At 34.5% G+C, this 22,128-nt stretch overlaps 1 protein-coding gene across 5 annotated transcripts in view; it reads right to left on the reverse strand.

Moving 5' to 3' along the window:
- Window positions 1-1,333: 1,333 nt before the first annotated feature.
- LOC110026118 (uncharacterized protein At1g26090, chloroplastic) overlaps window positions 1,334-22,128 on the reverse strand; it is a 69,219-nt gene continuing 48,424 nt past the window's right edge. For 2 of the 5 annotated variants that reach the window (XM_020726924.1, XM_020726926.1), the window contains 6 exons: window positions 17,124-17,270; window positions 16,943-17,017; window positions 16,523-16,710; window positions 16,285-16,450; window positions 15,789-16,190; window positions 1,334-1,708 (listed from right to left, as the gene is read on the reverse strand). In XM_020726924.1, the coding sequence (XP_020582583.1) occupies window positions 1,577-1,708; window positions 15,789-16,190; window positions 16,285-16,450; window positions 16,523-16,710; window positions 16,943-17,017; window positions 17,124-17,270 (1,110 nt within the window). In that variant the 3' untranslated portion in view covers window positions 1,334-1,576. Of the gene's footprint in view, window positions 1,728-15,788; window positions 16,191-16,284; window positions 16,451-16,522; window positions 16,711-16,942; window positions 17,018-17,123; window positions 17,271-22,128 lie in introns of all 5 variants that reach the window. The other 3 variants (XM_020726928.1, XM_020726927.1, XM_020726929.1) reach the window with 3 other exon arrangements.

Raw genomic sequence — 22,128 nt, forward strand, 5'->3', positions numbered from 1 at the left:
TTTATAGTATATTCAAAAACTTTTAAAATAATATTTATATAAATACTGAGAATACCTTTTGAAGTGTTTACGTTGACCTCTTAGTAATCCCATAAAATTTTAGGCTATGTGAATTGAATTTAGATTTTTTTATTAATTTTTTATTATTTTATAATTAAAAATTAATTTAATAATTAAATTATTAAAATTTAGGCTCAGGCCAGCCCTCTGATGCTTTCATAATTTTCCTCAAAATTTATAATCATTCTATGATTTTTAATGAATTAATGAGTAAATTTAAAATAAAATTAAATCTATATTTCTTTATTTAATTATTAGAAAATACAAAAATATTAAAGTTTTTATGACATTTTGGTTAGAATAATTAGTTAAAGATTTGAAGTTTTAGTTTTATTAGTTTAAATTTTAATAAAAACATTAACGTTAATCAATAATTAATTAATCTAATAAAACAATTAAACAATTGATCAACCTAATCCATTAAATAATTTAAAGAAGATTTATATACATACCACTCAATTCTTAAGTAATTATGCAAATAACATCTATACTTCAACTATACATATATGCCACCTTTTATATACATGAAAATGTGTATTTAACATTTTAGAAGTAAAAATATATATATTTTTTAAGTGATAAAGAAATTTTTGCGAGGTATAAATGTAAGAAATAAAGTCTAGGTGTTAGATGTGAACGCATAAAAATTGGGCTGTATGTACTTAAATGCCCTTTAATTTTTTGACGTTACCTAAATCTTGGTGAAATGATTAATTTTTGGAAACTAATAAAATATAATTTATATTTTGCCATTTTTGGAATATTTAAATATTTAATATTCTAAGTTTTTTTAATCATTAATGAATATTCTAAGATTAATATTAGTATTAATATATATATATATATATATATATGTATATATATATAGATATACATATATAGATTTACATACATATATAGACATACATATATAGATGTACATGTATAGATACGTAGATATACATATAGATATGCATACCTTTATGTATGAATTATGCCTTAAAATATTAAAATACCAGCTTGAGCAACATTACCAATAATTATTTCTATGACATGATTTTTCTGTCATTGTTTTTGTGGTGATGTAATGGCTCAGTTAATATTTTTCATACTATTGAATTTTAATATAAGAAAACTTTATACAATAAAGTACAAGTTAAGGTTCATGAATGAAGTACAAATGTAGATATTAGTACTTTAGAACAACATAGAATCACGAGTATTTAGGATGCAATGCGAAAGAGATCTTAAAACTTATGCCTAGTTGCTATTATAGTTTTGCATTGATTTAGGGTTTGGCATATATAAGCAAATCTTAACCGTATTTTCTAAATATTACACAGATTTCAAAATAAAAACAACAGTTAGAAAACTCGCAGGAACCAAAATTGTAGGACTTTCAATTATATAAATATCCCATGTGATCGGATGGTACCCAAAAATAGGAAACTTATTAAATAATAGGATGACAAAAGAAAAGAAGATGGAAATCCGCTGAATTGCAATTGGAATGGTTGGCAAAGCATTGTGAAGAGTGTTATCGCAGGGTAACCACAAGGCTTCTTTTAATGAACTTTGCACCTGCAACCTTTCCTTGCATACCAGGAGGCAACTGGATGATGCGTCTTTGATCCCCTGCTTCTACCAGTAGCTCTGCACCCCCTCTATACTGTGTTAAGAACATGTATCTGCCATCAAACTATGCTAGTAGAAGAAAACAACTGGTGAAATCATATAAGCACAAGACAGGCAAGTGACTCAAATACTTCATGTCAGCAAAGATTTACTATGATGTATTAAACCAGTGAATGATATTATTCAAGGCAAAGAATGAAAATAGCTACCAAAATATAAATATCACAAACAGAAGAGATTGCAAAAGCTCTGCCTCTTTAGAGTCCAGGTTAAAACTTGTCTTTTGAATTCCATACTTTTTTTTATGGTACAATACATGATGCTCGAGCGAAGGAAAGGAATGCTTAAAAGTTCAATGAGTTGCATAACTATGATTATTTTGAACTCCCTACTCATAGATTTGAATCGGGACTAAAGTGTCACAGGAAATGCTATATATGAAAACACAAAAATAATATTATAAGTTACATAACAAGGCTCGATGATATATTTGTAAGAGCCGCAAAATCAACCCCAACCCCAAGGACAGATCACGCGAATTGTGTGACCTTCTCCTTTCTCTTCCAATCACCTTCCCAATTGGGCTCCCGAACTCGTTATTGTCTTTCCTTATCATGCCAGTCGCACGATTCTTTCTTTTTCTCCCCACCTCACCTTACCACCTTTCTGATGAAGCTTGCTGCTCTCGATTAACCGCGCTCTCCATTGCCCTCATAAGCTACTGCCAGAATGTATGATGTAGGGCATCACACTCGTCTCGCTCGTCTCCTAAGGAAGACATCAAAACCTTTTGAGTGAGCCTCTTCTCCCACTCCTGAAGCCCTATCCATAGTCTCTGACCCGAACAACCACCAAAGCCTCCCTCCCTTACTCCTTGCTCACCTTCTTTGATCGATGGCGACACAATCCCATCATTGTCCTCCGCAATTGTCGGCTCTCTATCCTCCTTGTTGAAAGTTGTCAATAACAAACTCTTGACCTCCTCAATGCTTACAAGTTGGTCGCTGCCCTCATTATTCTTAGATTTGAACGTAAATCATGATACACAATTTAGATAATATATATGAGATGCTCAATTATAGTCGTAACTATTTTGTTTGTTTGTCATCAATGAAATTATATTTTAATTAATTAAAAATTAAACTATTGTTGCCCATATTTTTGTTCATAGGGTAAATCTTTTTAGTTCATTTATAAGTGGATTATTTATGATTTAATTTTTTAGTTAATACCAATATAATGACTATAATTAAATTAGATTGATTTTGTTAATTAAAAAAAAAAGGTTATAAGGAGACTCTTTATGCTTAGTTGGGTTTGAGTATAGACTAGGTCGAATGCTTTCTTTCGTAATCCAATTATCTTTTATTCAAATTAAGATGTTTTACAGGACCTCTACCTGGCACAACCTATTGGATTTCACATAAAAGTGAGAACTTTTAACAGCCTAACTCGGGTAATTGTTCTTTATAAATGATAAATGTATCATCGATGGTTAGGAGCATTATTTTCATACTTACTGTTTAGGAGATATTATGAAATAATTGTTATAAGCTATATTAAAAAATAATTTATTCCTGTTTAAATTTACGGTGATTAGATTTATTTCCTAATATAACTTTATTTTATTTCCCATTTTAGACTTTCCTATTGTATGTTATTTCTTTTACCTCTAAATCATTAATATGAATTGACTACTTGGAGATATTAGGTGTTATATCTTTTATTTCCTGTTAGTTCTTTTTTATTATTTTTCATATTCTAAGATTTATGTAAGGGTTATTTAAACTCCATTTCATATCAATTAAAATACTCCACTGAATTTTAAAAAAATCAACATGATATCAGAGTCCAATTCCCTATCTTAGTTGTCAATCCTCCCTCCAGAGCTGTCGGACTCCCTCCGTGCGTCATCCCTGTAGAATGGGAGGGACGCTATCGATGAGGTTGTCTATTTCAACTCCCATCTGTTGCCTCCTATCGCTCTCGGAGCTGCACCTCTTTCGTGTGAGTTCTGAAGGTTCTCATTCCGACGTTTTATCTATCCATCGAGACTATACGAGATCACACCGCAAAGCTTCCCGACGAAGTGCTTGCCCTAATATTTTAGGGACTTGGCTCTAGTGATCAAAAGCGCTATTAGTTGGTTTGTTGGCGATGGTTCGGGGTAGAGGGTCGGAATCGCCATTGCTTGTCTATCGACGCTTATGTTGTGCTCCTGGATGTAGTTTTGTCTCTCTTTACGCATTTTGATGTTGTATCAGAGCTGGCTCACAAGTGCAATCACCATACCGAAAACGTCAGCAATGAGTCTCTTGGTCTCATTGCGCAGCATTGCCGTAATCTGACACACTTGAAGCTCCGGGCGTGTCAAGAGCTAAGGAGGTTGGGATGTCTATATTAGTGAAACATTGCCCTAATTTTCGTAATCTATGTTGCAAATCTTGTACATTTGGTGCTCATGGTGTGGAGGTCGTTCTGCATGGATGTCCTCTCCTGGAAGAACTCTCAATCAAGCGTCTCCGGGAATTGAACGAGACAGGTGGTATTGGCAATAATACTGTTATTTCTTCCTCTTCTATCCGGTCTATTTGTCTCAAGGAGCTCTACAACAGCCAGTGCTTCGAAAAAGTCATCGCCAGTTTGCCAAATCTTCGAATGCTCATGCTTTTTCGGAGTGTTGGCGAGTGGGATTGTATCCTTGAAGAGGTTGCAAAGAAGGTGACCGGCCTGATCGAGGTCCATCTTGAGAAACTACAGTTTACTGAGAAAGATACATATCGATGGTTGGAAGCCAAAAAGGATTGAGGACGAAGGTCTTATGACTGTTTCCAAACGTTTCCCTAACCTGCAGAAACTTGTTTTGATTGGGGTTAATCCCACTTCTCTGAGCCTCAGACTTATTAAAAGTAATTGTAGAAATTTAGAAAGATTGTCTCTTTATGGAAGTGAGACTTTTGGGGATAAGAAGATTTCTTATATTGCTTCCAAATGCATGGCTTTAAAGAAGCTTTCTATTAAGGGTTGCCCTGTTTCATCCAGCTCATCTATGGTAGTCTCAGTGTGTTGATGATTATGACATTGTCATCAATATATGCATATGCATGCTATATTTATAATATTCTCACTAACTAAATTTGATGTAATAAAGAATATAGATTGGTTATAAACTTATCATGCTATTATAAATTGTTATAAGAGAGTGAATTTTGTATACCTGAGACATCTCCTTTTATTTTCATGACAGTCGAGGAGTTTGATCTCGTTTGATATTAGCAGTTAAAAGCCCAAAAGATGATATCGCATGGTTGTGTCGTCTATTCCACTCGTGTGGTGGATACAGATAAATCCATTATTAATCTAGGCAGTGTTCCACTGGTTCAAGATTTTGCTGGTATATTTCTGAAGATTTACCTACTTGCCATCTAATTGTGAGATTAAGTTCACCATAAAACTATTGTTGGGTACCACTTCAATTTCTAAGATAATGTATTGATAACCACTGTTTAACTCCAAAAGCTCAAGATTCTGTTGTAAAAATTGATTGAAAAAGGATTTACATGGCCTAGTGTTTCACCTTATGGAACACCATTCCTATTCATGAAGAAGAAAGATGGGAGAGCATGGCGCCAACTACAGGAACTAAATCAGGTGACTCTGAAGAACGAGTATCCACTGCCTCATGTAGACAATCAATTTGATCAACTTGAAGGCTCATTTGTGTTCTTTAAGATTGACCTCTTATCTAACTACCATCAATTAAAAATCAAGACTAAAGTTGTACCTAAGACAGTCTTTTGGCCCCGATATGGTTATTATAATTTTCAAGCTATTGACGGCCGTTTTAATTTTGGTTTTGAAAAATATAAGAAAAATATGAAAATAGTTTGGATATGAATATGATTTTTGAAAGTAACGTTTTGATTTAAAAATATGTGAGACCAAATGAGTCTCACATTTTGGATAGTTTGGGTGACTAAGCACGGTATCACAAGTAATACACTTATCCCGAAAAATAAACATATCACCTGTAGTAGGCTCAATCACCTAAACTAAAGAATTTGTGACATCTGTTTGGTCTGCAAAATATTTTATATAAGGCCAAAAAGTTCTCCTACCTAATACGAGGATTAGATAGAGTTTATTTTATATGGGTTCCAAGTTCCCTATAGAGGCAAGCCCCTATAGTTAATTACATCTTAAATGACTTGGGTCACTTAAGAAAACTCTCGATTAAGATTAATGGTTTTCCCTTCAAGATTTCAAAGTTTAGGTTTCCAAGATTGGACATGGGAATATCAAATGGGAATGGCTCAAAATAAGGACAGTTATTTTAAGAAATCCAAAGGAACGAAGAGTATGGGATATCACGGATCCAGGGAGAAACCCCGGTGACTTCTCAATTATCTTGTTGTTTGACTTTATATTTTTTTTAACATAATGCTTATTTGATATTTCAATCCTGCAAATTATTTAGAATTTAGGACTTATATTGGCATGATATTGGCATGATATTCGATCGTGCAAATAGCTTAAAAAGATAGGAGGATTTACACTATACCGGGCGGTAACCTCGGAACCTCGGAATCCTAAAGTGTTAGGACTTATAATTACACTATAAGGTTATGCAAAAAGCCTAAAAGATGATCATATGGGTTGTTATTTAAACTAAAAAGGATGATAGGTGATGTGAATGTGTTTTGATGTTGCAGATTCATCTTGAAGTTGTTCCTCGTCGTGCTGCCCACGATGTTCGTTCCAAGCTCCTCGTTGTAGCACCTCTAAGTTTGTTGTTAATCTTATATATAACCATTAGGTTGTCCTATACTAAGGTATAGTGTGTATCAAAGCAAATAAAACATGTGATATAAAAGAAGAAAGAAATAATATAACATGCTAGGAGAATAGTATGACAGGCTAGGAGAACAATATACATGCTAGAAAAACAGTATAACATGGTAGGAAAACAATATAAAAGGCTAGAAGAACAATATAACATGCTGTGAAATAAAATATTGTAATGTAAATTAAACATATATATTTGAGAGGAATGATGCTCCTTTAAGCTTAGCTAGTATGTGATGTGTAAACAGAAGAAAGCACGATCTGAAAAACTTGAGAAAATCGACAAATCATAGAAAAAAGACAAACAAACAAAACAAAACACAATATCACATATAAAGAACCAAGAATATGAGATTTATATGTGATATTGAGAATGTCCCCAATTGCCAGGATGATCTAAATGTAAGATTCAGGCTCAAATCCCGGAGCATTTGGTTTCATTTTTGGTCAAGTTAAAGCAAGAATTTCACTATTTAATTTAATTAAATCAGTCATGAACCACAACCTAGTGCACATTCGTGTCTAGTGTCCTAATTAACTTTTGAACTAGGGTCAGATGTCTGGCTTCTTAGGTTCATTTCAAAATTAAGATAATGAACTCTCTCTCAGGGCGTACTCCTAAGACCTAGGAAGCCTACACTTTAGTTTGAGTCTGAAGTGTTCCAAAATGTTTATCTTCAATTAAGTGTCTTTCAACTAATCTTCGAACATCTTTAGATCAAGCTTAGCTCGCTATCAGGCTCCTAAGACCTAGGGGTAAACCTATAATTTTGGCAAAAGAGTTGTGAAATGTGCTTTAATCCTAGTTAAAGCAATTGGGTTTAAGTTTATTCAAAGCTTAAGGAGCCTAAATGCAAGTCTATTGATCTTTCAATCCATGCTCCTAATTGTCATTTAAACTCTTACTTTCTTCCAACTCTCAACTATTCTTCCAATTACAATTTCATCTTTCTTATGCAAAAGAAATGGTGAATGGTTTGTTATCATATCTCTTCTTAAGGTTTCTATCATCTCAGCAGACCAAATTTTATTTTTGATTTCCTCTTCATTTCTCTTTTCTTCATATTTTCTTTAAGATCATGAATCATTTCCGAATATAATTAAATCAAAAATTCTCATTTTTAACTTGACCGTTAAAAAAAAACAAAACAAACGAAAAAGAGGGCGATCCACTTTTAAAACAAAGTCAAATCAATAAAGTATAGACTTAAATCGTAAGTGCGTCGCCCTAAAAGCGTTTAAAACTCGTTAAAAAAAATGACCGAATCAATCTCAAAAAGTAGTTTTAAAAGCCTCAAAATATAATTTAAATTTTCACGAATAAAGCTTCAAAATGTGGCGAATAAAACTTTAAAATGTAGCCCAAACATACCACTAGAAAGTGCTCCAAGTACGGTTCACCCAATCAATGAACCGACCTTCACAGCAAAGATGAAAATTCACCACATTAAGATTTGTGGACTGGGACAATGAAGAAGAAAACCAATCCCAAATCAAACATCTTCAATCTTAAAAGAACTAAAGGAGAAGGCCCACATCCAGAGGAAATGAGAAGAAAGCTAAATCCAAGCCAAACACAAGAGCCGAAAAACATATCATCATTTAAATTAAATCAAGTCCAATACATGGGAAAAACAGAGAAATATTTTTAGCCTTTATCCAGCTCCAAAGAGTCAAAACCGAGCCTCAACAAATGGGAAAACACGTAGCAATAATAGGGAATGAACATAGAGCCTCAAACCAATATTCCACCTATCATGCATTTCAGATTTTTGTAAATAAACTACTCAATAGTTTCAGATTTTGTAGAATATACCAACTATACATTTAAACTCACGAGTAGAGCCAGGAAGAGAAACAAAACAGCCATTAAACCAACCCCAAACAAGCCCACAAACAAGCTTACGGATAGAGCTAGGAAGAGGAACAAAACAGCCATTAAACCAACTCCAAACAAACCCACAAACAAGCTTACGGGCATAGCTAGAAAGAGGAACATAGAAAGAGGAACAAAATAGAACAAAATAACCACCAAACCAGCCCAACAAAGGATACAAGCCTAGTCCAAACAAGAGTGAAACCAAGCCCAGCAAATGGGTTAAAATAGTGTAAAAACTTTCAGCTAAATTCAGCCTAGAAGAAGCTAAGACCGAGCCCTACAAATGAGCTAATAAACAGAGAAAATTTTTCAATAAAGATCCAACTTTAAAGAGCCAAACCGAGCTTACTAACATGGGAAAAATAAAGTAAAATTTCCAGCATTTTCCCAAAGGACTAAAATCGCACCCAACAAATGGGTAACAAAACAAAATTTATTTCCAGCATTTTCCCTCTCCAAAGAGATCAAAATCGTACCCAACAAGAAGGGAAAAACAGATATTAGCCTTTCCAGCATGAATCTATTCCAAAAAGATCCAAATTGTACCCAACAAGATGGGAAAAACATGTTCATCAAATTCAAATCCGTTAGAGCCTTATATTCCCAGGTATTAGAACTAATATATGTTCCAAACTGCAGCAAGTAACATGAACAAATAAGCATAAACAAGTTCCTAATGCCAACTTGTTATTTAGCATTGAAAGTAATTCCAACCTCCATTTGAAAAAAAATATGTATACGAAAAGCTTTAACATTGCATTTTTTTTTTAGCATGCATTCCATAGAATAAAAACTTAAAATTTTCAAAAAGAAACCTCATTCATCATATATTTCGAGCAGAGAAAGAAAAGAAGTCGGTCCATGTATGCTTCATTTCTCACTAAACTTAGCAAGAATCCATGCTCAAATCTCGAAACAGGCCTAGATTCTTACTTCCACATGTCATGCTACCATTTGTGAATATGAAGTGATTAAAAGAGCAAACATGAAAGCCAAGAAATTAACTGAATGAGGGCAAAGTAACAAGCTCTATCAAACCTCTCCATACCAAGGCTAGCCGAAACATCTCCAACCTTTCTTCCCTTCCTTTTTTTTATCTTTTTTTTAAGAAACAAAATAAACCCGTTTAATGTCTCAATCCAAGCAACGCATCATATTTTAACATGCATAAAACCATGCCTTAGAGTTAGGAAACAGGAGAATACCACACCCGTGCACATGCACCTCATAAAGATGCAAACCCCCAAATCCACCAAGTGGAACACATTAAGCCCAAAGAAGTTTTCACATGCTTTAAAAGAGCAAAGAAGTATTTTTAGATGCCATCGGAAACGTTGCAAATCAGAGGAAGGAAGATAAATACCTCTTGATGTCGATTTAAAGCAAAAAAAGTAAGACAGATCCAATAAAATGCCCCCCACAGAAATTCTCCTCCTCAAAGCTTCAAGAAAGTAGCAACCAACAAATCCTTTAAGCTCCCAACACATAAAAAGCTAACCAAGCAGAAATTTCGACAAGGCCTTTCTCCCAAAGCTTCGAGAAACAGCCACCAACGAATGCTCCACACTCCAGCGCACGAAAACGTAGTTTAGAAAGGATTTTGGCAGAATTTTCTTTTCTAAAAACTTCAAACAGGGAAAACACAACCTCCCCTTTTTACCCTCAAAATTTTCAACCACCTCCCATAATAATCCCCCACCAGAAGCCAATAGCTAGAGAAACGAAAAAAAGGAAAACCACCTCCTTGCCGCCCTAGTCGACGAATGGGGAAAAGGGAAAGAAACGGCGGAATAAAGGAGAGGAGCGGTTGTTGCCTCGAGTAGAAGGACCGTCGGTCAGCACGCCTCTCCTAATTGGAGAGTCGAACGGTTGTCGTGCCACGTAGAGAAGGGGAAGCGACGGGAAGCAGAAGGCCGCGTGGATCCGCCGTGGAGCTAGGGCACGGAAGCGAGAGGGAGAATCAAGCGTGAGCTCTGTTCGAACCCGTGAGTGGGTTCGAACAGAGGGAAGGAGCGTGCGGGTGAAACACATAAATAAGACTTAGGTTTTAATTTTTAATTATAATTTAGGTACAAAGTTATAAGAAATGTTTTTTTTTTATTCGTGTGTCGTGACATATCGAATATGGATGTCATTTCTATGTACTTTTGACATTCCGGATGCGCTAGCGCGGTCCGTTTCGCCGTCGGAGGTCATTTTGACGAATTCATTAATTTGCATGTAAATTTTTTCGTGTCGGAAATATGGCAATATGGGTGTCTTTTCCTACCAAAATTGGTGTCCCGGACACGTTGGCGCGGTCCATTTTGTCGTCGGAAGTCGTCCGGAGAAGTTCACATTTTCACCCGTCCTTTAAGCTTAATTGGAGTCCGACCTTGTGCAATTTTGTAAATTTTGTGCATTTGGTGAGTGTATGTGACGATAAAGTCCTGACGAGGTTTTCTTAGGGCTTGAAATCCTATTGAGAACTTCTCCTTGAGTCTCCACACAATAGCCCTCAGCCGCTGTCCATAAGACGATGGTTTTGAGACCATAAATGCTAGACATCACAGAAAAATAAGAAATTGCTGGAATTTCTAAAAAGGGTGGGTCCCAATTCTAGTTTTCTAGGATAGTCAATAGAAACCTCTAGAGCTAGATCCTAAGATCCTAAGTAAAGGAGTAATGACCTCAAAAATGAGGTCAACAGCTATGTCATTGGATTAAGTAATGCCCTTCCTGCTTCTATGAATTTGACGAATATAGTCTTCAAACTTTACCTGAATCGCTTCATCGTTGTATTTATTGTTGATATTCTGATTTTTCCTGAGGATGTATAATCCTTCTCAAACGAAACCTAATTTTCAAGCAATAATTGTCGAGTTATATGAATATTATCTCAAGGACTACATTTCCAACATAAATTGTTTTTCTTCGAGATTTAAATTGTAAAATTTTTCGCCTTTCTCTTGATCTCTTTTTCATGGATGACTAAATTATATGTTTTTCAAATAAATCTCACAGTCTTCGTTGCTTCTTTATTTAAATTTCTCTATTCATCAATTTATCCTTACAAAATTGCGACAATGACTACATTTTGACTACGCAAATTATACTCGGGCAATGCCACTTCTACGCCATGTGATAACGTAAAGGAAGTTTGCCCAGTGACCAACAATAAAGTCGCCTTAAAGCCCAAAGAACTAATGGCAAAACTTCAATCCTCTTGCCTTTAGTAACTAAATCTTTTTTAACTGAAGATTTAGAGTTTACTTATTTTGACACCTTTTTTTGTCTGTTTTTGGATGATGGACTCAAGAAAATTTGAGTTGAATTCTCTGAACTCAAGCAAATTTTAGTTGAATTTTCTGATTTTGACAAAAACCTTTAGACTTCTTAAATGAGAATTGTGGTAGACTATCAGTAATAATCAACATGAGAAGCACATAGTGACTAATTATTTACGTGCAGATAAAGTTGCACACAGCCTCCACAATAATTTCAGCTGATGCTATTGCCACAATCCACTTTTTGAAGTAGCCAATTATGACCATATGAACTTTCTTTAGCCTTTTGAAGGGGGGAAATCGCTCCTCAAACGCCAAATAGAAAAGGATTAGAAAAGGTCGTTATTTGTGAAATGATAGGTGTTGCCTTGGAACCAATTTTTTTTGCTAGAGATATTAGTTTCAGAAAATCTTCTGACACATTTTCTAAAATTAGTCAAAAATATCAGTCTTAAAATAATTTTTACAAAAATTCTTCCTCTTAAATTACTAATGCAGTCTCGTAAATAAATGTCCTTGAGAATTTCAGGAATTTCATTTCCTTGCATACATCCGAGAAATCGCTGACTTCCTAAATAACTTGTCTTCAATGAGCAAATAATGCACAATTTCAGCTTTAAATCTCCTGAAATCAGTCAAAATAGCCACGATGGCTCTTGATTTAGTATTCAATAAATCTACCCAACTTGGCATGATTTGACTGTCAGCATCCATAATATCAGCTTCTTCAATACTCAAACGAGATAATTCTGACTTGACCTACCGCCTAGATTTCCAAATTTAAAAAGTAGGTAGGCAAGCTAGTTTTGATCCAGGAATCTGTTCAATTCAAAAGTATTCCTATTTTTCTAATTTCAATAATAGCATTAAGGAGACATCCTTACAAATTTTCTTTTCCTGCTTTATATTGTCCATTTACTCGATTGACAATCAGCTATGAATCTGAATAAGAAAGTAAATGCTTCGCCGTAACTCCAACAACAAATCATCACCCCATGATTAACACTTCATACCTCCCTTGCGGTGATTTGAGAGTATATTTTCACTATGTGAGTTAGCATATTTCCAACAAGAAACTTCAATACAATTCTAATTCCAATACATTGACTGCTTAAAACCCTATCAAAATATAAAGTTCATAAGCTGCCTACTAAAGTTGTTTCTACATTTGCTCCATCAAGAGTAAAACCCGCGAAGATGTTGGCCAATGATTGTGCATTGATACCAATTCTCAACTTATAAAAGATTATAAATTCACTTTAACTCAACGTGAAACTTGGTTTTTTTTATTTAAATGGTAACCATTCAAACAATAAAATGGATTACTGGCTAAAATTTCAACTTTCCAAAATAAAATTAGTATTTTAAAACTGATGAAAGCTTCATTGACATCATTGTAATATCCCTTTTCCTGGTATCTAAACACCTAATTTTGTCTATATCACTATCATCATTATCCTTCTCCTAACTATTTGGCATTGGCATTTTTAATTCTCGCTCATTCATATTGAGTGCTATATAAAATGCCTAAAACTATTTTTCACATATCCTTGATATTGACACCTATCTAGGATTTCTAAAAGGTGTTTAAGGATCGGCTCTAGCAATGAGAGGGTGCAGAATAGCAAGATAAGAGAATATGCAAAGCTGACAGAGATTGGAAGGGATTAAAGAAGAAACGGCTATCTAGGCTAAAACAAGGAGAACAAATGATGACACCTAAGACGTGCAGAAGCTAAGGGTGAAAGTATAATATGTTCTTCGTCTTTGACAAGTTAAAAAGTATCTTTGTGACCATTATAAAGTGTACCCCAATCATACTATCAAGGTCGGCCTAATACAATGTGACATGCATCCATAGGCAAGATCTCACGCCATGCATAATCATGTAGCTTCTATCTGATGAAAAATTGTACTGGAAATCTCTTGTAACACCAATCTCATTCACCTTCTTCAATCAAGTCAAAAAATATAGTTGGGAATGCTTCTAGATAATGATTCAATCCATCCACCATTTGTGGGGACATCACATTCTCACGACAATCTTCTTTTATGATGTTACTGCATACATTCCCCTTTACAATACAACGGGTATGAAATATATTATATCTAAGTCAATATTGATCTCTCTTGGGTTTGGTCTGAAGAATTCATCAAACCACAAGCATTTCACCATCATCTGTGAGTAGTTGGCACTTCTCTTCATTCTCCTCCTCTCCTGAGTCTCTACAATTTGCTTCTTCTACCCTACTCAGTAAAAAAAAGGACTCTCATGTTTGGGCAATTGAATGCAATGTGCTCGTATCCATGACACTTGAAACACTTCCCAACTAAAATTTTTGGGAAGTGCTAGTCGACTTGGTCATTTTTTCCTCCTGCATTAGCTTCTCCTCATGATGGGCAAATGTGGGCGCTCTAGTTAATATGTTCATATTGCACGACACATGGTCAATCCCTATTTGAATAGTGGAGTGGATCTGATACTGTTGTGCAACTTATCCACCTTTGGAGCTAATGTTTTAAATCAACACTTTGTAAAGTCTAATAGGGTTGTAATTGTACCATATTTCTAATGGATAATCTCAATCCACCCATATATCTCTCCTCTAACTCCACAAATTTATATTTCAACAAAAGCTATTCAAATTAGCGGTGCACTCCTCTACTGATAGTTCCTATTGCAAATGATGAAATCTCAAAATAATATTTATCTATAGTGCGTTGAAAAGTGCTTGTTTTACATCTCCTTCATCTTAGGCTAAGTCGAGATACCGCCTTTTTCCTAATGCTAGTGCAGACGCTTCAATTTTTCCTACCGCAAGGAAACACAATTCTTTAACTTAATCGCAGATAGCTTCACCTTCTTGTAGTGAAACATCCTCATAGTCAAAGACCCGTTCCAAAGTTTGGAGCTACAAAATGAATTTATTCATATTCATATGACTGCCAAAATTCAATAAATCAATATTCACTCCTAAGACACCATCTCTCCTCATAAACTCAATAGCAAATTGACGCAGTATCAGCACTTCGGTGCTTTAGACTTTTTGGAGAAAAGAATTTTTATTAACTTCTCTATCTGAGTTATTAATGTGAGTCACTTACATGTGTTGTCTCCTTTAAAAATCAATGAGCCTCCACTGTAATTGGAGGATTTTATGATGCATATCCATTATAAACCTCATAACACCTTTTTGAGGGCATCTCCTCAATGAAATGATGACTTTCCCCTCACTTTGGGGGTTTCGGTTGGGGTAAGATTGTTGATCTAAGGTTGGTCTACAGTATATGTTTAGGTGGTGAGTGTAGGAACATTTTTTTTGTGGAGATAAAAAGACAAGAATTTGAAGGTTTAAGGTTAGGTTACGAATTGAAATTAAGCTTTGACTCTAATATCAAACAACACCATTCTAGGAGTCATAAAAGGTGTTCACGAATCAGATCTAACATGGAAAGGTTGTGGAATAGTAAGAGGAAGAGAATATGTGAAGTCATGAGAGTTTGAGAAGGTATTTAAAAGGTTCATCGGGTATTTGGGCTAACAACAAATGAGAGAACAAATACTGAAGACACCGGCAAGGCAGAAGCCTAGGGAGAGCCATCACCTAGTCCTAAACAAGCTACAAAGATACCAATTTCAGGAGAGCACAGAATACAACACCCCATCAAGTAGAATATAAAAAAAGAAGCCTCCAATAACATAAAACAAGTAAAAGTACCCAAAATTAAGTCATAAGCAATATATTAATTTAGCAAGCATTAATGTCTCATTATAGATTAGAGGAAATTAATTTTCACGTTAATTTAAATACTTCAAAAATATATCAGTTAACAATGATTTGATTAATAAAAGCACTACATAATAGAATACCTTAATGCTTCATAAACTAATATGCTGAGAATTTTGTATCACAGCATCTTTCTCAGAAAATATGACATTAAGCATCAAAGAAAATATACATTAAATATATGAGTGGAACCTATAAGACAATGCTAAAACGGTAAGTTGTTTGCAGTAAAGAACAGTACATGGTAAGTCAACGTGTACAAACACAATTGACGCTTGAAATTAGTCAAAAAGTAACAGTAAAGAGTGAAAAGTTTAATAAAGAAACCGGATTTACCTGGTACAACTTGATCTCAGATTTGTTGAAGCCAGGAAGAAAAAGGGTAACAGACTTTTGTTTGTGATCAAATAATACTAATGAATGAAGAGAAATCGTATTACCAAGAAGTAGGTTGCTTGCATCTTTGCTAAAAGAGTTGAGGATTTCATCCCAATCTAAAGAGGAGTAAGAGGAAATAAATGGAAGCAGAGTAAAAGACAAAGGAGACATTCTCTCTACTGTTTCCTGGGTGGCAGAGGAAAACTTCAGGGCAAAGCCAAATGCACCATAAATATTAGTCCCAGCTTGTATTGCACAACCCCAATAGCGTAAAGCAGATATGACTGACAACGGTCTGCTTGGGTCCATCAGAAGGTAACATCTAAACCTTGAACAGTCACGAAAATATGCTGACGCTTCCTGCATTATTTATTCCTACTCAAACATGGATTCTAATACTTAACAAAAGAAGATTTATTCCTTAAAAAAAAAGGAATATAAACAAAAATAAAACCTCTAGAATTTGTTCAATCTCATTCCATATAGCAGTACTTGTTTTCCCTTCCACTGACCCTGGATTTATCGCAGCAGATTCATATACTAGCCTCAAGAAGGAGGGGGCAGTCAGTCTTCCAATGTCTGTCTTCTCGGCTATGTTCCGAACATATTTTAGATACCATCTGCAGCAACAAAATATCATCTTGAGCTAAGAAGGTTCCTTACATAGTTCCCATCAAACATAGGACCCCTACCTTACTCTTTCAGTTGCACCAACCAATCGCAATGTATCCTCAGAACTACTACCATCGTATATAACAATGTCAAACTCTTTCTTTGAGTAATCCCTCCCTCTTGAAAATAGATTTCCATATTTTTGAAGTGCTAAGAATGAAAAGATAGAATCCATCCCTGGAAGAACACCAAGTTCTTCTCCTACTACCTATTACATAGAAGAAGCTATTCATGTTTAAACTTAATTTGCTTGATAAGGCATGACGAAGAAAGAAACAAAGAAATTGAAATACGCCGAAGCCCAGTCAAGGCAGAATCATGAAAAACTTCAACTTATCTCCAATTTCTTCACCCTTAACCATCTTTGGAAACAAAACGTAAATGAGGAAGCTAGAAAAGTTATTGCGTGACAGTCATAAATCCACTGCTTGCATACCCACCCCTTCAAGAATTCCTTGAGTTAAATTCATACGAGCATCTACTTTCTTCATTCGATCAAGAGGTTCAAGAAGCATCTACACTTTTTAGAAGAAAAAATTCCTCATAATCAGCATCATGAACTATATCGTGCAAAATTTTAGTACGTTAACCATTTGAAAAAGATAGAAAATATCTTATTACCTTACTTGTTCGCAATTGAACAGCAAATAGATTCTCTGAAATCATGGTTGGAAAATCTCCAATTGTGCAACCCATCAGCTGCTCAACAGTAATAATATCTTGTGAATGTATTACCAAACAAGTTTGCAGTCCTTCCTTAGCATACAGCTTAAAATCCAAAAGAAAAATGCAACATATCACAATTAAAGCAGAAAAAATAAGATTAAATGCAACAGAAAAAACTTCAAATAAGAAATGTGAGCCAAACTCAAACAAAGTGCCTTGTAATAGAAAGTATATTCACCGTTGGCTGCCACTAAATATATTTTTAATTGATATAAAATGCCTGTTCCTATTTTCCTCTTCTAGATGGGTAGATAAAACCGCGAACATCATTAAAAAAGCCAACTGATTAGGTGAAAAGCTAACAACCGTCTTAGAAAGAGAAATGGATGTTAAGAGGTTTTATATTATGAGTCAAATAGTTCACTTGAATAAAAAAACAACATTTATTTTCTTTATTTTCTTTTCTTTTATTTTCTTTATTCTCTTTGGTGTGGATTTGATGCAATGAGCAACAATCTTGGAATTATATAAAAAGAAAAAAAAAAGTCCAGCATGCTGTTTTGAATAGACCAACTTGAATTTTATTGATAGAAAGGGAGGTCATATATATACCCAATTACAAGGACACTCACAAGAAAAATAATAAATCAGAACAAATAGAATTAGGAAAAGAAAAACTACACAGAGAAATAAGAAAGGAATAATGTAGGAATTAATACAAATCCCTGCATTTAATACAAATCTCTACATACGTCTAATACTCTCACTCAAGTTGAAAATAGATGTTTGTCATGTTCAACTTAAATTTGAAGTCATCAAACAGTTGTCAAGAAAGATTCTTAGTGAGGATATCCGCTAGCTGACCACTGGAGAGCACAAAAGAAATGCAAATTTCCCCGGACTCCAGATTTTCCTTAATGAAGTGTTTATCAATCTCCACATGTTTAGTAAAACATGTTGGACCGGGTTGTGAGCGATGTTAATCGCGGTCTTATTGTCACAGAACAATTGTAGTGGGACTGAGGTCGGCCTACATATGCGTAACAAGAAAGATTCACAGATCCCTAAGGACATGAATCGGACTTCAGCTTCAGCGCTGCTCTGAGCAACTATCGATTGCTTCTACTTTTCCACGTGATAAGATTTTCTCATACAAATGAGCAGTACCCGGAGGTAGATCGTCGGTCATGGACAGACCTGGCCCAATCTGCTTCTGTGTAAACAACAATAAAACGAGAGGTGTGACGCGAGAAAATCAAACCTGAGCCCGGCATGTCTCGTAAATAATGGAGAATGCGGTGGACAGCTTGGAGATGATGCTCATATGGATCATGCAGAATTGACTTACAATATTAACTGCGTCACATATGTTGGGGCGCGTGTAGGGCGAGGTAGATGAGTTTCTCCATCAGGCGTTGGTAGTGAGTCATGCTCACAAGAACATAAGGAACATCAGCTAAGTTTTCATTGATATTCATCGGGACAACCACCGATTTGCACAGCAGAAGACTGTTCTCTGTTAACATGTCAAGTACATATTTGCGCCAAGACAGACAAATCCCTCGAGATGACTAAGCAACTTCTATACCTAAGAAGTACCAGAGAGATCTCAAGTCCTTCATTTCAAATTTTGTAGCTAAAAAACCTTTCAAATTTTCTAATATTAGTAGATCATTATCTGTGAGCACGGTATCGTCGACATAGACGATAAGGATAGCAATTTGGCCATTGCATGAATGCTGAAGATAGTGTGATCTAGGGGTGTCAAAAATTGACCTAAAATGTTAATACGGCTCAAACTCGACAAGAAAAATTCGAGTTCGGGTTGAGTCGAATATTTTTTTAGTTGGGTTCGGGTCAAAGAATTCGACATGTTTATTATTCGAGATGGGTTCGGGTTAACTCAATTCGGGTCGGTTTATTTTTGGGTTGGACCCAAACCCGAACCGCCGACCCAAATTAGCATCCCTATATGTCAAAAATTGACCCGACATGCCAACACGACTCGAACTTGACTCAAAAAATTCGGGTTTGGGTTGACCCAAATATTTCTCGAGTCAGGTAATTCGACCCATTTATTATTTAGGACGGTCTCGGGTTGACCCGATTAGGGTTGGGTCATTTTCGGGTCGGACCGAACACGACCCTCCGACCCGAATTGACACCCCTAGTGTGATCAGATTGAGGTCGGGTAAAATCATGGTTCACTACCACCTTTGTGAATTTGTTAAACCGAGCCTGTGAGGAGTTTAAGCAAAATGAGAGGAAATTGGGATTTACGATTATGGAGGATTTAAAGATGTTATTTTTGATATTTTGCATAATTTGGGTTAAATTCTACTTAAATCCTACAGCCATAAAACCTCTTATTGTAATATAAGTGAGATTACCTGATTACATGGTAGTCATCTCATTCGAACGATATGAGGATCTAATTTTATTTATTTTTGTACTTTTTTATTTTCTACTACTTTATTATTTCTTATGGGCTAATTTAATGCTATTGATTGCAGTCAAAAAAAATGTGTTGAAAATTTGATTTTATGAAAATCAATTTGTTTGCTTGTTATCAATTTGTTCATATATTCTTGCAGAATTTCTTAGAAATTTAAAATCATTTCATTCTCAATTGGGCTTAAAGTCTACTGCCACCTATTTTCATTGAAACTAATTGAGTTGTTGAATTCTCAATTTTGTTTGGATGGAAACATATTACATGTCATGTTCATTGAATTAGGAAACTCTAATCTTGAGTACCCAAGCAATAGGATTAGAATAGTCCTTATGCATATGCATAATGCCTAGAAAAAAAAAAGGTAGTAAGAAGTTTATTTGAAACTCTGCAAGAACAATCAACTTTAAGGGCACTGCATGTCTACGATCATTCGTAAAGTACTTAAACACAATAATTTATCTTCAACCAAATTAAATAACCATTAAATATTATTATTTTAGTTAATTAATATTAATTTAAAATTCCAATTGATCTATCTTATTTAATTAATACCTATTAATATTATTGAATTTAAATTTATCAAAATTTATTTAAAATAAAATTATTAAATTATGAATTATAAACATAAAATACAAAATCCTTGTATTTCTTCCCCATATTTAGGTTAAGGTGCCAATGCAACCAATGGCAGGCGAACCAAAAATAAGTTTTTAATGAACATATGGATTTTAGTTAAATCAGCACAATTTTTGGATTTACAAAATTCGTGAATTAAAGCAAAACAAGATAAAAATGAGATTTACGATTATGGATGATTTAAAGATGTTTTGGGTTAAATTGTACTCAAATTCTGCTACCATAAAACCTCTCAGCGCAATATAAGGGAGATTACTTGATTACATGCTACTCATCTCATCTGAGCAATATGAGGTTTGATTTTTCTTTTCTTCTTTTTTTTGTATTTTTTTTCATTTTCTACTACTTTATTATTTATTATGAGCTAGTTTAATGCTATTGATTAAATTAAAAAAATGTGTTGAAAATTTGATTTTATGAAAATCAATTTGTTTGCTTGCTATCAATTTGTTCATAAATTCTTGTAGAAATTCTTAAAATTTTAAGATCATTTCATTATCAATTGGCTTAAACTCTATTATCACATGTTTTCATTGAAAGAAATTGAGTTGTTGAATTCTCAATTTTGTTCGCATGGAAACATATTACATGTCATGTTCACTGAATTAGGAAACCCTAATATTGAGTAGCCATGCAATAGGATTAGAATAATGCTAGTACATAAGACCTTTCATCATAATTAATGCATACTGTTTAAAAAAAAAAGGCAGCAATGCTAGTACATTTGAAATTGCATGTCTATCATCATTCATTAAATACTTGAGCACGATAATTTATACAACAACAAAGTCTTAATCCCACTACGTGGGGTCGGCTACATGAATCTTTTTTCTCCATTGCATCCTATTTAGTGTCATATTTTCATTTAGTTCTAATAATTTAAGATCATTTTTTATACAATAAGTCAAAGTCCTCCTAGATCTACCTCTGCCTTTCTTAACATAAGTCGAATCTAGAACATCTAATCTCTTAATCGGATCATCAGATAGTCGACGCTTAATGTGACCAAACCATCTAAGATGACTTTCTCTAAATTTGTTTGTCACAAGAGCTACACCAACCCTATCATTGATATAATCATTTCGCATTTTGTCTCTAGGTGTAAAGCCACTCATCCACCTAATCATTCTCATCTCTGTCGGTCGTTATTTTGAAAAGAGTGATGATTTTTGTAAATATGAAAATAGTTTTAATATAAATATGATTTTTGAAAGTAACATTTTAATTTAAAATAGATGAGACCAAAAAACGAGTCTCACATATCCAAACGAGTCTCACATATTGAATAATTTGGATAGCTGAGAGCGATACCACAAGTAATACACTATCCCGAAGTATAAGCATATCACTTAACAATAGGTTCAACCACCTAAACTAAGGAGTTTGTGACATATGTTCGATCTGCGAAATCTTTTATATGAGGCCGACAAAATTTCCCTATCTAATATGAGAATTAGATAGAGTTTATTTTACCCGGATTCGAAGTTCCCTATAGAGGCAAGCCCGTATAATTAATTACATCTTAAATGATCAGGATCACTTAAAAAACCCTCGATTAAGTTCAATGGTTCTGCCTTCAAGATTTCTAAGTTTAGGCTTCTAAGATTGGACACGGGAAAATTAAATGGGAATCGCTCAAATAGAAACAGTTATTTTAATAAATCCAAAGGAATGAAGAGTTGGGGATATCACAGATCCAGGGGAAATCCTGGTGACTTACCAACTATTCTATTGTTTGACTTTATGTCTTTGAATCGCTCAAATAGAAATAATTATTTTAAGACAATTATTTTAAGAAATCCAAAGAGAAATCCAAAGGAATGAAGAGTTGGGGATATCACAGATCCAGGAGAAATCCTGGTGACTTAC

Source organism: Phalaenopsis equestris, unplaced genomic scaffold (genome assembly GCF_001263595.1).
Source record: "Phalaenopsis equestris unplaced genomic scaffold, ASM126359v1 Scaffold000352, whole genome shotgun sequence".
Taxonomy (NCBI): Eukaryota; Viridiplantae; Streptophyta; class Magnoliopsida; order Asparagales; family Orchidaceae; genus Phalaenopsis; species Phalaenopsis equestris.